Source organism: Leguminivora glycinivorella, chromosome Z (assembly GCF_023078275.1).
Source record: "Leguminivora glycinivorella isolate SPB_JAAS2020 chromosome Z, LegGlyc_1.1, whole genome shotgun sequence".
NCBI lineage: Eukaryota > Metazoa > Arthropoda > Insecta > Lepidoptera > Tortricidae > Leguminivora > Leguminivora glycinivorella.
In genome coordinates, this window is record NC_062998.1 from 1,605,083 (window position 1) to 1,623,149 (window position 18,067).

Here is an 18,067-nt window from a genome sequence, read left to right on the forward strand (position 1 = left end):
TTCAATAGTTTCAATAGTTTTCAATAGTTTTATTCATGGTAACCACAATTATTTACATAAGTAATTTCATCATTACAAAAGAGAAGAAAAAAAAAAAAAGTATTTCTGGTTTACCACGAAATGGTCCCGCCTCAGCATAAATGCTGACCAGGGGCCAGCGCTGATCTTCCGGCGAGACCGGTTTGTGGGCCACGAACGCAGCTGTACGGCCTGCCCTTCCGAGATATCTGAACGCGCCCACAGTTGCGAGGCGGTGATCAGCGCCATCTGGACTGCGGACAGGTATTCATAATGACACAATAAATAATTAATAAAATGGCCGGTCAGATCGCACAGCGTGCCAATGAGTTCGAAATAACAAAATTGAAACATTTCACTCATATACCTACATTTTAACATTAAAACTAACAAATAATATTAAAGTGCTACATAATTAGTCGTGTGTTACAAATATTTCTAAAAGAAGAACCCAGAGAACTATGTTAATTTACCGTTAAAGTGAGTTTCTTTCTACAACTAACTATGAAATGGGCCTGGATAAATTTACATTCTTACACATGGAAATATAAAGAAAAACAGCTACATGTAAACGCATACAGGTGGATGACATGACAAAATACAATAGATTAAAGTTTAATGTGAATAAAATAAAATAAACATTCAGTTGTTATGAAGATAGGACAGTAAAAACGGGTAAGTTTATTATTATAACTTGATTATTGGTGAAGATGCAAACATGTCTAGCATACGCATATGCTACACTAAATTAACAGAAACTGGTGTCATATTTCATTTAAGCCATACCTTCTCTTTTCTTTTTAAAGTTTTTATAAGACATTGCGAAAACCACTTAGGGTAGGTTCCGTTATTTTTTTTGCATAGAGGGACATTGTCATCTATTATTTTATATATAAAATTGTAAAATTTCGTTACAGCCTCATTTGTGTCTAAGCAATTTAGTTCTTGTGGCCAGTCAATCTTATTTATTTCGCTAATAATATCAGTGTAATTAGCTTTGTAGAAATTATATTTAGGCGTTTCAATTGACGGCAATGGGACAAAAGGCTGTATATTAATGTTGAACTGAAATGGAGGGTGGTGCCGGTCAATGTTACTGAGGACTGAGTCGGGAGTGGACAGCTTACAATTTGTATTTGAAAGTAATAAGTCAAGTGTTCTCGTATTTTGATTAGTTAGGAAATTGTATTGGTGCAAGTCTAGTAGTTTGATAGTGTTGAGCAAGTGTTGGCAGGCATCGCTGGGTCTAGAAGTCGTCTGACCTATTAATTTACCCTGATCCGCAGTCCAGGTAAGTTCGGGTAAGTTGTAATCTCCCACAATACACAATTTGCAGTTAAGGATTGAATCACATATTTTTTCAATAGATTTAAAGTGATTAATATATCTTTACTTGAGGCCGGCGGGATATAAACAACCGAGATAACTAGTTTACAGTTAGGGGTACGTAGAACCAAGAATACGTCCTCAACGCCTATAGACTCATATTCCGTACATCGGGTAGCCTGTAATGGTTTCCTGACTCCAATAAGTACTCCATCACCATCTTTTTTTGAACTAGTTGAAGGGTCGCGATCGCGACGGTACAATATGTAATCACTACCCATTATCTCGGCATCATGTATACCGGGTTGTAGCCAAGTCTCGGTTAACACTATTATGTCGTATGCAGAGTTGAGTACGTTAAGGCGAAGATCGACCAGCTTAGACCGTAATCCACCGCAGTTCTGGTAATAAAATGATAAATCCTTTTTATTTGACACTAACGATATACAACAAAATAGTAATATAGTTCAGATAATAATGTGAAAGTAGGTATGCAGTGGTACGATCGCCCCTGGTCGACACATTTATATATAAGTATATTGGGTATGCAAGTGTTGTAAAAATAAGTCTTATTTCATAAATGTATTTTTTATAATCATTATTAACATAGATTTGTACTCGTGGAGGTAATATATACTTATTTAGCCCATCAGGTATTAGAATTTTAAATCTTGATATCAAAATATGTATATTACAAACAATGATTTTAAGAATTAAGCGGTAAGAACACATGTGTATACATAGCCTCTGATCAAATTTAATTAATTGATCACAATCGATGTTGGTTGATAGTGAATAATACCATAATATTAGCCAATTAATTACATACATTAATTTGTTTTTAACTATTCTGATTGTAAGCATTAAGTAGGTTGCATAACAGTTATTATATAAATGTTGACACTCACATGAGTGTACTAAAGTACATACTTTAGTTAAAACAATAACTACCACAGGTGAATGTAAATAAACCCGTCACAAGCGATCGAAGTCCAACTCACTCTTGATTGCAATAATGCGCGAATCATCAGTTATCGTCACTACTTTAAAAAAATCTCGTATCTCACGCTGCTTCTCAAAGTTAAAACGCAGTAAGTCTATATGCATTCCATACATAGGTACTTACTACAATTTTCTTTTCATTGACAGACGAAGATACAAGTTTTTTTTAAAAGTAGTGACGGTATTTAATCTTACACTAGCTTTTACCCGCGACTTTGCTCACGTTAGAATGAGACAAAAAGTACCCTATGTCACTCTCCATCCCTTCAAATATACATACATACATACATACAATCACGCCTGTTTCCCTTCAAATATCACTTTAAAAATCTCTCCGTCAATTCGTCGCTCCGTTTTGCCGTGAAAGACGGACAAATAAACAGACACACACACTTTCCCATTTATAATATTAGTATGGATGTATCACAGAACTTAATTTAGATAGAAGAAACAAATTCATATATTTGTATAGGGGCCGAGCGTGTCAAATTTTGTACTGAAGTTGATTCTTGCCTGTAATTTTAAATATGTCTCAGGCTCTTGATTGTTCATAATTTTTGTGTTGTTGCAAATGAATATCACGTAATGAGGCATTTTTTATGTTTTGATTGACTTCAACTTACAAAAATTGACGCCCGAAAGCTGCAAGCTGCGAGTAAAGACGGACAACTCAGTGGATTTCACTGAGTTCATTTGACACGCTAAGTAGATACGTTTGCTTGATCTATGGTATATATGACATCTGTGGGATGTATAGTTGATTTTATAGTAGTCGAGCGCAGTGAGTGGTTTTAGAACTGCCTAGCCCAAATGACAATCGTTAACGCTAGACGCCAATCGAAACGCGGTCATGTCTCTGTCACACCAATACCGAAGAGTGACAGAGACAGCTGCGAAAACTATATTATCGTAAGCGATGGTTCATTTGGCCAGGGGCCCATTTCTCGAAGCTACAAGATACAATTTACAAGTGGTTGTCAATGTCTAATATGACAAGCTGGAAAGAGACTTCCGCTTGTAACGTAACTTTTAGTTTTGAGAAATGGGGCCCAGTGGCCCGTTCCTCGAAAGGTACAAGCCTTGCATTACAAGTGCGCGAACTCTCAAATCGTATGGGTTGTCATGGACACACAACCCATACGATTTGACAGTTCGCGCACTTGTAATACAAGGCTTGTACCTTTCGAAAAACGGGCCACTTGTCTTAGATGAGCAATGATTACAACTATAAATAATATTCTTTATTTGAAACCCATAAAGTACATAATAGGCTACTTAATCGCTAAATGCATGCAGTTATGTCCGTTCGACGCAAATTTCCCAGAATTCATAGCACAAGGATGCCTAGAATACTAAATTACAAGCGCATGGGAAATATGTTCTTTGAATGCTAATATCACGTTTTAAATACATATAAAGACTTCATGTTGAAGGTGGTAAGGGTTAGTTTGGTTGGGAGTTAGAGCGGACGGTATGTGTACAGAATTCGCGACTTATGGTTAGTTTTTAATATGCGACATGGCAAAAGTTCGATGTCGCTGGAAGAAAAATGTCGAATAGTATAAGTTAAAGTATTATAAAATGATTTCTTAATATACGGTACGGTGAAATTAGAAGGACCGTTCAAACTTTGCATAGTAACTTTTGAGGTCATAATAATAAACAACTTTTCTTATGGGACCAATGCTGAAATCGCAAAATATTTGGCTGTTCCTTAGAAAATTTGGCTGTCCATGACTCGTAGGCATGTCACTGTCATTCATATGTGAGAGAGAGAAAACAATTATCATCTTCTCGCTCTCACGTATGAAATTCATTATCTGTGCAATGGACTAAAAGGGTGGCGTCATCTGTCATAACCTTTGAGTGTGCCTCCTCATTGAAGCCATATCCCACAGTAGATTTCTGTATATATTTAAGGCTGGTATTAGTTTCACGCGAACCGTCCGCGCGGAGCGATCCGCGCGACCAATTTGTATGAAGTTGATGCTGTCGTCCGCGCGGACCCGTCCGCGTCACTCTAAGGGACCATCCACACTCATAAGACGCATGTCTTGACGTCTCCGCCACGCCACCTGAATGTATCTCAAAAAACGTCTCCTCAGTACATTTTGTATAGAAGTACATTTTGAATTACATTCAGGCGGCGTGGCGGAGACGTCCGTTGCGAGACACGCGTCGCGTCGCCTATAAGTGGGGACGCCTATAAGTGGGGACGCTGCCTCAAACGCTCTGTTTTCAAGAAAAACGTCAAACTAATGTAGATAGTTTTAGTCGGTGAAATACTACACTTTCCGTTATCTAATAGATATATTTAATGAAAGTTTCAATTAGAGCATCTTATTATCTTGATTCTTATCAGACGGGATTTTCGAAAACTAACTCACTAAATTATTTGATTTTTTTTCTGATGCATGTTTAGGAAAACCCACGTATAGCGCTGAATTAGTCAATCTTATTTGTCAAATTTGGACAATTTTGAATACTGAAACTGGTAAATTTATAATACGTATATCCTGTACTACAATCTTCTCAGGCTACATTATTATTATAAGGTTTTGAAAAAGAGTAAACGAGGCTAAGACGAGTTGAATTTTTTACAGAAATTACCTATAATTAAGTGACAGTTTCTTTGAAAATCTACATCACATTGAAATTATTTTCGTACAAAATGAATCTGCAACGTTTACTAAAATTGCTCTTATTCTTTAGAGATTATAAATTTCTATTATATATTTTTGGCATTTTTTTTTTAAACGAACCTTCACCGTTACAATTATTACCACTTTTGGACATATTTTGTTAGACCAAGTAGTAAAAGTCCTATAATATGTTATATATTTGTAAACTACTCGCAAAGCCCTTTAATTTGATACCACACACGGTATGATTAAGCGCTCGGTTGCGATTTCACTATTTTTCACATGAAAGCCCTCTTAACACATATTAGTCCAGTGCGTATATGGCTCCGCGCGGTCGGTCCGCGTGACACCAAAACCAGCCTAATATTTCAAAGCTGCAAAAAGATAGACCTACTGTTTGAAGTACCGCGTTTTTTGCGTGTACAATCTTTAACAACGAATCTGCAGCATTTCTGTATCTATGACGCAACGGAGTTCGGAGCCACGCTTATAGTGAAATCATGACGAAACGCGTTGCTAAACTCTGATCTTAAATTGCTATTGTCGTCTTATAATATTCGCATGGACGGGTTTGGCAATGGGCTCGTTAATAATGGACTGGTAAACTAGATTGTTATTCTTGTAAATAGTTGGTCAAGTCGGACAAATAAATATGTAACTCCGTATAGAGCTACATGTCTAACCCCCTTAATCATAACGTTCTCTAAAGTTATTAATCCGATAAAGTTCGTTTCTCCCATTCCGACGTATTGGTGTAATAGAAAGAGACAAACGAATTTTATCGTCTTGATAACTTTAGAGAACGTTTATGAACAAAAGGTAAGAAAAAAACGTACCTCAGAACCATACAGAAGAAGGTACGGTGGCCTAGATGGCGTTACACCTTTGGGAGACGCTCGGCTAGATGGCGCTAATATTAATATTTGAAATTTTAACACATTTTAATCAAGCTAAGAATATGGGCCCAATTGTCAAAACCGAGGTTTAAAAGTTATGTCTGTATCGAGAGATGGCAGTCTATGCACTGTGCTTTTCGGTGAAGGAAAATATCGTGAGGAAACCGGACTAATTCCAATAGGTCTTGTGGCAACCTTCGGGTTGGAAGGTCAGATGGCAGTCGCTTTCGTAAAACTAGGTCCTACGCCAAATCTTGGGATCGGCCAAATCGGATCAAATGGGCCTCCAGGCTCCCATGAGCCGTGGCAAATGCCGAGATAACGCACATGATGATGATGATGATGTAAAACTTACCCTCTGATACCGCAGAAGGTAGCCGATGAGCAGTTCCTTCTTCTTCTCCTTCTCCTTGTTCTTGCAGACGCTGACGTTCAGCCCCATCACGATGGTCCTCATCAGCCCGCCTTCGAAGAAGTCCCACAGGAACTTAGGCGTGTAACACATTATGGCCTGGGAACAATTTCATATGGAAGTTAGTTTACTTAAGGCACAGTAAACCCTTCCCTGTGTGGTGACGGGTTAAGAATTTCACCACCCCCTTTCTTTCTGTGGGTGTAGAAGGCGACTATGGGATATGGGTTAAATTGTGGCGTAGGCGAGAGGCTGGCAACCTATCACTGCAATGTCACAGTTTCGTTTTCTTTCAACCCCTTATTTGCCAAGAGTGGCACTGATGCTTTAGCAGTTTCATGTGCTCTGCCTACCCCTTTATGGGATACAAACGTGATTGTATGTATACATGTATGTACATATGTAATGTATGTATCCATGTAAGTATGTATGTTTACATCTATTACTCACTCATTTTGCGACAATTTCGTCATTTGATATGACACCATAAGACAGTCACAAGTCCTAACGTAAAGCTTTTACCGTTATTTACTAACAACAATTGTCATCTATTTATAGTGTACAGTGTTATGTAAACAAATAACGTGACAGTGCACTAGACAGCCAGGTGTTAATTTGTCAGTCATGAAAATCTACCGGACAGCCTTTTAGTTCAAGTTGGCTTAAGGTACTGCTCGTGCTGCTCAATAAGGAGAGGTCACACATCGCATTTATTGACTGACTGACTGACTCTTTCGAATATATTTTTTTATTGAAGATCTGACCCCTAAACTAATATTACTAAAAAAATATAACCTGTACCTGTGGGGTTAGGTACATTGGGTAAGTAAATAAAACATGCCTAATAGCGACTTTTCATGAAAAATCCACATGTTAAATACATGACAACTGAGTACCAGATCATTTCTCAGACGACATACATTATTTTTGCACTTTGTAATTATGTTAATGTAAATAAAATAAGTGAATTTTTCGGTCTTAATTATGTACATACGTATATTACGTATTTCAAGTTAAGAATATTTTTCCATTTATTTCCATGTTACAGTTTAACGTAAACAGTAGGTATGACAGCGAACCAGGCAGGATAGTGTTAATTCGGCAGTCGCGAATCTGCCGGTTAGTGGGCCGAGTCAATGATCTACAGTTATACGTGAATCATGTGTATTTGGTATAGTTTACGCATGCCCTAGTCTTCTTTAGGTCAGGGTCGTGGCGGAGTTACGGAAAAATTTGCCATAACATTGGCCCATCAGAATGTTTTTCATAGAAATCGGTGTATATGTTGCTGTAAAACCCGAAAACCGGAAAATCATGTTTTTCGCACTACATCTGTACCTACATTCGCTGTAAATTAATAGCAAAACATTGTTTCATACAAAATCCACTTCAAAAAATAAGAAGTAGTAGTAGTAGTAGTAGTAGTAAACACTTTATTGTACAGAACAAATTACATGTACAGAGAATAATTATAACGGTTATGTACAAAGACGAGCTTATCCCTTTAAGGGATCTCTTCCAGTAGTCATTCGTAGTAGAAACGTCAGCACAAATAGTGTTTTCCGGTAATGTGTCAACGTGACAGGCAGCCATTTATGGCAGTTTTTTTATTTATTTGTGGTTTCTACGGACTGCGTGTTTAGATATTTTTGACCACGACTGTACAGGGTCTTGAGATTAGCCTGACTAATTCGTACGGTTATAGTTTCCGTGATCTTGAATGAGGAAATCCGTGGGTACCGTTACGATGTTAGTCATCTCGGCGACGCATGCATAATGAAGTGATCTGTGACACATTATTATCACGTACATAGATTATAAATTAAATTAAAAAGTGGCAACATCATAGTGTCGTTTGGTTTTCTTACACGTACTATTTAATAAATAAATAAATAAAAATATTATCTTTACAAAACAATTCAGCCCGCAATGTAATGCAAACACAGTCGCGTTAAACGCTTGTTGACAGTGGATATTGACTGTCATCGCGACCACTTTTAAAAAACATTGCCACTGAGAAAATTTCCAAAATTAATGATGGGGTGAAAATACGGATGACGACTACATAAAAAAAATGGCATTCTGTTTAGTCCGTCAGTTAGATCGTCCAAAAATACTTAACACGTATTTTTCACTTTTTCTAATTAATAAAAAAATACAAAGATATAGAGCATCAAAGTTCCGGAGCCCCCACGGCTTGTGACGCCACTTCTAAGTAAAAATTGTACCTAGGCGTGACGTCACGCGAAACTTCAACGCACTGTGCCGTCGTCATTTTTCCTTTATGAGAAAAAAGAAAAAACTATGTGTCCAAAATTCTTTGATAATCTAACTGACGGAGTAATTCGTTTTTTTTAGTTGTCTCGCCTATTAAGACTATGTCAAAAACACCTCTCAATTAATGATAACACTAATTAATTCTGACGTGTGACGCTTACACGCTGTATAACTAACCTGGAAGAAGAGTACGAAGCAGACCCACTGGTAGTACGTGTAGTATTTCTTCTCGTACGTGCCATCGTACGGGTTCCTTACGCCTGGATGTGCCACTTCTTTGCCGACCTGCGGAAAAAAAAATATTTAAGAGGGCTTTCGTGTGAAAAACAGTGAAATCGCAACCGAGCGCTTGATCATACCGTGTGTGGTATCAAATTAAAGGGCTTTGCGAGTAGTTTACAAATATATATCACATTATAGGACTTTTTCTACTTGATCTAACAAAATATCAGAAAATGTCCAAAAGTGGTAATAATTGTACCGGCTAGTTTTCAAAAAATTGCCAAAAATAAACAATAGCAATTTATAATCACTAAGGTATAACAGCAATTTAAGTAAACGTTGCAGATTAATAAAGTACAAAAATTACTTCGATATGATGTAGATTTTCAATGAAATTGTCACTTAATTTTAGGTAATTTCCATGTAATTTCTGAAAAAAATTGAATTCGTCTTAGCCTCGTTTACTCTTTTTCAAAACCTTATAATAAAAATGTAGTCTGAGAAGATTGTAGTACAGGATATACGAATTATAAATTTACCTGTTTTAGTATTCAAAATTGTCCAAATTTTACAAATAAGATCGACTAATTCAGCTCTATACGTGAGTTTTTCTAAACGTGCATTAGAGAAAAAATCATAATTAATTTAGTGAGTTAGTTTTCTAAAATCCAGTCTTATAAAAATCAAGATAATAAAATGCTCTAACTGAAACTTGAATGAAATAAATCTATTGGATAACGGAAAGTGTAGTATTTCACCGACTAAAACTATCAATTTAACATTCTTTTGATGTTTTTTTTTAAAGCACCCTTAAGTACTGCAGGTACGTGGCTGATGGCTCTGGGAGCTGTAGCAAAACTGAAAAATACTTAGTTCTTAAAGTCTTAACACAGTCGTCCGGATATAGTCTGAAGCGTAAGCCCTTTATAGTGAGTCGGTTGAGAATTGCAACCTGTAGCACACTTCGGACACTGGCGATCAAATATATAAAAAGATAAAAGATAAAAAAATGTTTATTGCACAAAAAGACACAAATGAGATGCATTCTTACATAGCTTACAATTACCTACGTGCATAGCTTAGTTGGTTTACCGATACCTCAGGAGTCCCCGCACTAGGCTAGGCCTGTATCGCGGGAGACCAGATGCTTAAGTTGAATGTCATGCAATGACGATGAAGGAAAGAAAATATATAAGGTGGATGTACGACTGCTCGACAGGTTAAGGGAAAATATTTATGTGTTTCGTGATATTACGATAATTTACCCATCTATACAAAACATATCCATCTTTTTTGGGAGATGTGACCTTTAACTTTGTTAAATGCAATTAGTTTCATACAGTGATAATATAAAAAAATCTCAAAATTAAATAAAACGTAAGTCAATACGCTTGTCCGAATAACTGACAGGTGCTTTTGCTGGCAGTCCTAATAGATGACATCTAAGTATGATTCAGGAAAAACAGTAAAAAATAAGTGTTTTGGGTTAAAATTTACTACAAAATTAAATAATTTAATAAAAAAAAACGTATTCTGTTGATAACATTTACTTTTTACGTGTTACATTTATGTAATAAAATAGAATAAGTCGGCTCCGCATTTTGAGCAAAATAAATTATGTAATGAACTAAAATAGGGATTCCCCCAAAATAAAAATTGTATTCCACAGGTTCTGCAATACTTTGCCGGCTCCTATGGCCTTTTCTAAGTCTTCTTGAGAATATCTCTTCCACTGACCTTTATCAGGCGGCATTTCTGAAAATATACCCAAAGTTTTGTGAAAAATGACATGTCAAGCACTACCCAAAGAAATTATACAGATTTCACTACATTTAACGAGAAAACATATCAATAAAACCGTAAAAGATATACAAAAAACTGTCTATGTGCATGTAATTTGTTTTTTTCAGTAAAGTTAATGTGACACAGAAAAATATGCTGATAATATGAAACTGTAAACGATTCGTTTTGGCTACTTTAATCGTGATATCCTGAAAAAACGGCTCGACAAACATTGGGACTTGGAAAATAACGTAACAGTCCCAATAAATGCCAGCCGTGTCGAGTTTTAGACTTGCGACGGTTTTCAGTCCTAATAAATGACACGCTTGTTTATCACAGTAACAATGAACGAAATCGACATTTAATTACTTAAATATCTTCCCGCACATTCTAGCACCAACACAATTATAGAATATGTTCACAACTTACCGTGAAAGTATTTTAAATAAGTCAGCAAATACGAGCAAAGCTTAACCAAATCGCTAACAAAATTGAGAGATTGATTGCTCATGACAATGTCATCACATATATTATTCATTAATTGAAAAAAGTTTCTATATTTTATAATATGGCGTATGAAATGTGAAGGCTACAAACATTTCTCATCTAATAAATCTAATTGCGATGAATGTAACGGTAATCTTATCTTATTAATCGCTATTTAAACCATGGGTGACGAGTACTAGTACCGCGTCGAGCACTAGTACATCCACCTTATTACGGATAGATACAGTAAATTACAGAAAGTTACAATTATGTTAGTTGGTATACATTCAATTTACATAATTTACCTATTAGACTATATGTGTAGTAAGTAACCAGGTAGGCTTGACATTTTAGCAATTTTCTTCCAATTTAGTTAGTTATATTTATTACATGTGTGATAATATTAAACAATTTTGAAGAGTAATGTCTCAGTCTCGTTATAGTCGAGTGATAACAACCAGTTATAGAGTAATCTTTTAGCTACATGCACAGTACAACCAATCAAATCGCTTTGGAATTTTACGGCCGTGTTGTATATAAGAGAGCTGAGGACGTCACCAAAACGACGCCCAAAAGCAGTGTTAACCCACGGGATTGGCAACTTGAAGACGCGTTTTTCCAGTAATTTAGGATAGATTTCGGTCTTAGCGGCGCTTTTGTGGATTGACATACAGATTTTATGGATGTACAACTGGCGAACTGTAAGTACCTTAGCTTCCCGATAGAGATTGACTGTCGGGTATCTGAAGGGCTTTCTAAGCATTACCTTTAGGACTGAGCGCTGTGCTCTTTCAGCCAATAGGATTACTGTCTTTGAAGCGCTACCCCATACCGCTATAGCATATGTGATGAGAGGCGCGTTCCTAGCACACAGTCTAAGCTCGTGTAGGTGAACGCGTACTATGCTTGTATGAGTGAAATACGACAGGTCGACTGATCGTGTTTTTGACATGCGGTAACTGTGAGGTAACCGAGAGGAGGGCGGCACTTTCAGTAGGAGCGGGAGTGGCCATACTCTATGTGAAAGACAATGGGAAACTTATAACGTGGGCTCAAGGCCTTTATTGCCTCGGTCGATAGGCCGACTATTAAGGTCGCTTCGCAAAGCTGTCAAATGTCAAATTACCTGCTGTATCATTCGATCACTTTACATTGAATGATGCATTGACCTATGCACACTATTGCATCCAATCTTGGTCGCATGTATTAAAGACTATTTTCGCACACCTAAATAAGCCGGCATCCATGACAGGAAATTCAATTATTGGCTGCACCCGCCTAAGGAAGGCTGGTGGGCGAAAACATACTCTATAAAAGTGGGGGGAGGTTGAAATTCGCTTGATAGTTGTGACGTGTTGAGATTGTAAAGGACTGTTTGAGGTCGTCTTAAAAGTATGAGAGTTATTTTTGAAAATAGAGAAATGTTGGATTCGGCGTGCAGAAGTCACCATTGTATAGGAAATGAGTCTGGGCCTGTCAAACGACACCACGACACATCCCTATTAGGCATGACGACTACATAAAAAAAACTGCATTCTGTTTAGTCCGTCAGTTAGATCGTCCAAAAATACTGAACACATATTTTTCGCTTTTTCTAATTAATGAAAAAATACAGAGATATTGAGCATCAAAGTTCCGGAGCCCAGGGGTTAGTGAAGTGACGTCATTTCTAAGTAAAAATTGTACCTAGGCGTGACGCGAAACTTCAACGCACTGTATCGTCGTCATTTTTCGTTTACGAGAAAAAATAAAAAATACGTGTCTAAAATTCTTTGCTAATCTAACTGACGGACTAATTAGTTTTTTTTTAGTCGTCTCGCCTATTCTGCGTTAGGTTCAGATCCCTTTAGATATGTAAAATAATTTGGAAGATCGTAAATGAAGTGACTTAACAAACATATCGTCACTACTTTTAAAAAATCTCGTATCTCACGCTGTTCCTCAAAGTTAAAACGCAGTAAGTCTATATGCATTCCATACATAATTACTACAATTTTCTTTTCATTGACAGACGAAGATACAAGTTTTTTAAAAAGTAGTGACGATATCTCAATATGCAAATCTCTGATGATAGTGACGGTACTGCTATAGCGATCCGCAGGCGTTGTCAGCTTGTCACTTACATCGATTTGATAAAATGTGAATCGGGCGTTCCTGCCAGCGATTTACATAGAATAAATACAGATATAACTTTATTTGCTTGAATTATGGTATTGTCCGCAATTTGATGATGGCAAAGACATATGTAACTCCGTATAGACGGATAAAGTCTAAGAAAAAATCGTACCTCACAAAGCCATACTTGATGGCGTTACACCTTTGGGGAACGCTCGGCAAGATGGCTCTAATATTCATATTTGTCATTTTAACACATACTACCAAGCTAACAATATGGGCCAAATTGTTAAAACCGAGGTTCAGAAGTTTTAAGCTTGTGTCGAGAGATGGCAGTCTTTGCACTGTGATTACACATTTTACTTTGACAGTAACTATCTATAATACTCGATCCTCTTTAGATGATAGTAATATCGGATGTAAAATCGATATCCTTAAAAGTGCCATCTTTGACATTTGCCTTTGACATCCTTCCTGCATCCGATATCGGATCGGATAGTGTGAAAAAGCTTTAATAGGCTGATGTGGACTTGATTACCACTGCCTTAGTATAAATAAAATAATGAAGAGTCCTGAGAACATATCACAGGCAATAGCCTCATTGTCCACAAGACACGGTGCGCATAGCTGACACGATCCGCATATTAATGCAATTGCATTCATATAAAACTTACGCTATCCTACACCGTATTACTATCACCCATAAGGCTGACGACTGGAGAATAGAGATAGGTGTATTTGTGACAGGTAACGGATTTAAAGCGTGATTTTGGCTATTCTGGTGGCATTAGCATTTAACATCAATTTTTTTTTTTTTTTTTTACACGACGGAAAGTCGCTAGTCTGTCGGTGTTTTACAGGTTGCACTTCGGGGAGTGTGCTCAACAGCTACACGAACTTATTCCACCGTCCCCATTCTACCATCGGACTCTTAGACGCACGGCCGGTCTCCATCCTTACTTGGTGGATATTCCACGAATCCGCACGAAGCGCTTTGCTTCTTCTTTTCTTATGCGCACTGCCAAGGAGTGGAATTCCTTGCCGGCGGCTATATTTCCGAGCTCATATAACCCGGCAACCTTCAAATCAAGAGTGAACAGGCATCTTCTGGGCGAGCTCACTCCATCGTAGGCCACGTCTTTGCCTTTGGCTAGTCTGTGGTCAAGAGTAAGCCCATTTATAATAAAAAAAAAAAAACGACTCGTCGTGGGGTGGGGAGGGGGGAGCCTTTGTACATACATAATACATGTCCGTCTTGCGGCTTTGGTAGTTTTTAGGGTTCCGTAGCCAAAATGGCAAAAACGGAACCCTTATAGTTTCGTCATGTCCGTCTGTCCGTCTGTCCGTCTGTCCGTCTGTCCGTCTGTCACAGCCGATTTACTCGGAAACTATAAGTACTACAGTGATGAAATTTGATGGGAATATGTGTTGTATGAACCGCTACAAAATTATGACACTAAATAGTAAAAAAAAAGAATTGGGGGTGGGGCCCCCATACATGTAACTGAGGGATGAAAATTTTTTTTCGATGTACATACCCGTGTGGGGTATCAATGGAAAGGTCTTTTAAAATGATATAAAGTTTTCTAAAAAACATTTTTCTTAAAGTGAACGGTTTTTGAGATATCAGCTCTCAAAGTCGTAAAAAGTATGTCCCCCCCCCCTCTATTTTTATAACTACGGGGTATAAAATTCTAAAAAAAATAGAGGTGATGCATGCTAATTAACTCTTTCAACGATTTTTGGTTTGATCAAAGTATCTCTTATAGTTTTTGAGATAGGTTGATTTAACTGTAATTTTGGCAGGTGTATAAATTGACATAATAAGTTTATTATATTTGCTGCTACGGAACCCTTTGTGCGCGAGCCCGACTCGCACTTGGCCGGTTTTTAGTAGATATGTACTTCTAGTGTAAGTGTAGAATCCCAGTATTTAAGTCATAATATGGAAACAAATCAATACCATACTTACAGTGTGTGTCTGTTTGTCTTTCACGGCAAAACGGAGCGACGAAAAAGTTGAAGGGATGGAGAGTGACATAAGGCAACTTTTGGTCTCTTTCTAATAAATATACATAAATGCAATGACTAGTTCAACGTCTCATGCAACTTTCCTCGTGAGCTAATAATAGGGTGAATCAAAAGTGACCCTGCTGATTGAGTCTGATTCAATTACTACCTAGCTACCTACTCATATGTTAATTTCCGTTATTGATTTTGAATCGTATGTTTATAATTAACTAAAGTACATATTTAAAACCAATAACTAAGAATATTTTTTTAAACGCCGCCACAAAAACGACGGGGTGTTTTAAGTTTGACGTGTCTGTTTGTCTGTCTGTCTGTGTATGTGTGTCTGTCTGTGGCATCGTAGCTCCCGAATGGATGAACCGATTCAAATTTAGTTTTATTTGTTTGAAAGCTGAGTTAGTCGGGAGTGTTCTTAGCCATGTTTCATGAAAATCGGTCCACTACTTTTGTGGTTAGGTTATTTGGATCTGAAACTTTTACCGCCATTAGCCAAGCTCGCTGGCGCAAACGAGACAGATGCAAATACTTAGGTACTTGAAAGTGTCAAGAAGATGTCAAACTTTGAGATCGACCGGCATAACACATGTAGGTAGCTGTCTTTGAGGCTGTGTGGTCGACTAATCATCACATCACATGATCATTTCAGCCGTTAATCGCCCACTGCTGAGCATAGGCCTCCCTTCGTGTACGCCACTTATCCCGGTCCTGGGTAAATCTCATTCAGAGGTGCCCCGCAGTTTTTCGAATGTCGTCCACCCAACGGATGCCAGGCGATTCTTACATCCGAAAGCAACTGAGTGCGTTTTTACATAATCCGATCCGATATCGGATGTAGTACCTATATCCCATATATTTAAACCGCCATTTTTAGGGTTCCGTAGTCAACTAGGAACCCTTATAGTTTCGCCATGTCTGTCTGTCCGTCCGTCCGTCCGTCCGTCCGTCCGTCCGTCCGTCCGTCCGTCCGTCCGTCCGTCCGTCCGTCCGTCCGTCCGTCCGTCCGTCCGTCCGTCCGCGGATAATCTCAGTAACCGTAAGCACTAGAAAGCTGAAATTTGGTACCAATATGTATATCAATCACGCCAACAAAGTGCAAAAATAAAAAATGGGAAAAAATGTTTTATTAGGGTACCCCCCCTACATGCAAAGTGGGGGCTGATATTTTTTTTCATTCCAACCCCGACGTGTGATATATTGTTGGATAGGTATTTAAAAATGAATAAGGGTTTACTAAAATAATTTTTTGATAATATTAATAGTTTCGGAAATAATCGCTCTTAAAGGAAAAAAAGTGCGTCCCCCCCCCCTCTAACTTTTGAACCATATGTTTCAAAAATATGAAAAAAATCACCAAAGTAGAACTTTGTAAAGACTTTCTAGGAAAATTGTTTTGAACTTGATAGGTTCAGTAGTTTTTGAGAAAAATACGAAAAACTACGGAACCCTACACTGAGCGTGGCCCGACACGCTCTTGGCCGGTTTTTTGGTTATTGAAATCCTTCCTACATCCGATATCGGATCGGATAATGTGAAAACGCACTAATAATTTTGGAATGAGCTGGTAGATATAATCTAAAATGAAATGACTAGCTGGCTCATGGAACTTTCCTCGTAAGTTGATACGAGGGTGAATCAAGTGACCCTGCCGATTGGCTTTGATTCAATTAGCACTTTCCGGTCAGCTACTTCCAAACGACGTTTAAGTGTTTTAAATGCTGAGACTTTGGACTGATTAGATGACCTGTGAATTCTGAAAGATATTAGCTACTCGAACTTAGATTTCTTATTTTACACGTAGATTTAAATTTAGTTGATGTGTTTTTATGTAAAATTTCGTGTCGTCTAGTGACTAAAAGGGCTCAATGGACCATACTGAATGTTGGCCTCTTGGAGAGTGTTGCCGTCTTTCCCGATCCCACGCTACGCTGCTTCCTGCCGATAAATAGTCGTTTAGTACCTACCAAATAAAAAATAGACTATTTTATAACCTTTAAATGATATAGAACTTCTGCCGATAAATAGTCGTTTAGTACCTACCAAATAAAAAATAGACTATTTTATAACCTTTAAATGACATAGAACTCTTACAGTTGGGTTTTCCAACACTGGGTCCTTATCAAGCGTCAAGATCTGTGTCCCAGGGCGGAGGTCGTGGGTTGGATCCCCGGTTGTGGTCAATTATAGTCTCTCAGACTTGAGTATTTATGAATGAATATTATTAAAGTAATTCTTCGAATTGCTCTTACTTTAACAAAAACTATTTTTGAAACCGGACCAATGTTTTAAGCAAGGCCTCACAAGAAACGTATTAGATTTGTTACAGTAAGCCCTAGTTCCGACACAGCGGAAACCGCGCGGATGCAAACCGCGCGGATCAACCGCGCGGATCTTATTTTAATAGCATAGTACTAGACCGTTCACACTACACCGCGCGGTTGTAGTATGAACGTTCCGAACGACGAACTAGCACTAAATCGCTATTTAATTGCAAATTTCAGCTAGATATACGAAAGTAATTCCGAGTATTAAAAGGAGAACTGGTAAATCCTCAAGATAAGGAGTCTGTAAAAAATTCTGTAAGAGTTTTTACGGAACGTCGGGCGAAATGCCAAATTCTGGTAGCATCTTTCTTTGTCCCCATTGTACTCTGATTATGTATTTCATGGTCAAATATTTGAGAGAAAAACAATATAACTTCACTAATACAAATGCTTATACTCTTGTTTTGCAGATAATTAAGACGTGGCAGCTACTTCAAAACTGGAAAATAATAACTTACGAACAAAAACGACTACAAATTTATTTGTGTATTTGTTTAATAGTTTAGGTAACATAGATAAGGGTAACACTTAACTTGA

The 18,067-nt window shown here is 37.6% G+C and overlaps 1 protein-coding gene across 1 annotated transcript in view; it reads right to left on the reverse strand.

Moving 5' to 3' along the window:
- The window catches only part of LOC125240856 (innexin inx1), an 80,516-nt gene that overhangs the window by 34,927 nt on the left and 27,522 nt on the right, over nt 1-18,067 (reverse strand). Inside the window, exons 3-4 of the mRNA XM_048148997.1 lie at nt 8,751-8,858; nt 6,240-6,395 (exon numbers count right to left, since the gene is read on the reverse strand). Coding sequence (XP_048004954.1) covers nt 6,240-6,395; nt 8,751-8,858 — 264 coding nt within the window. The remainder of the gene's footprint in view (nt 1-6,239; nt 6,396-8,750; nt 8,859-18,067) is intronic.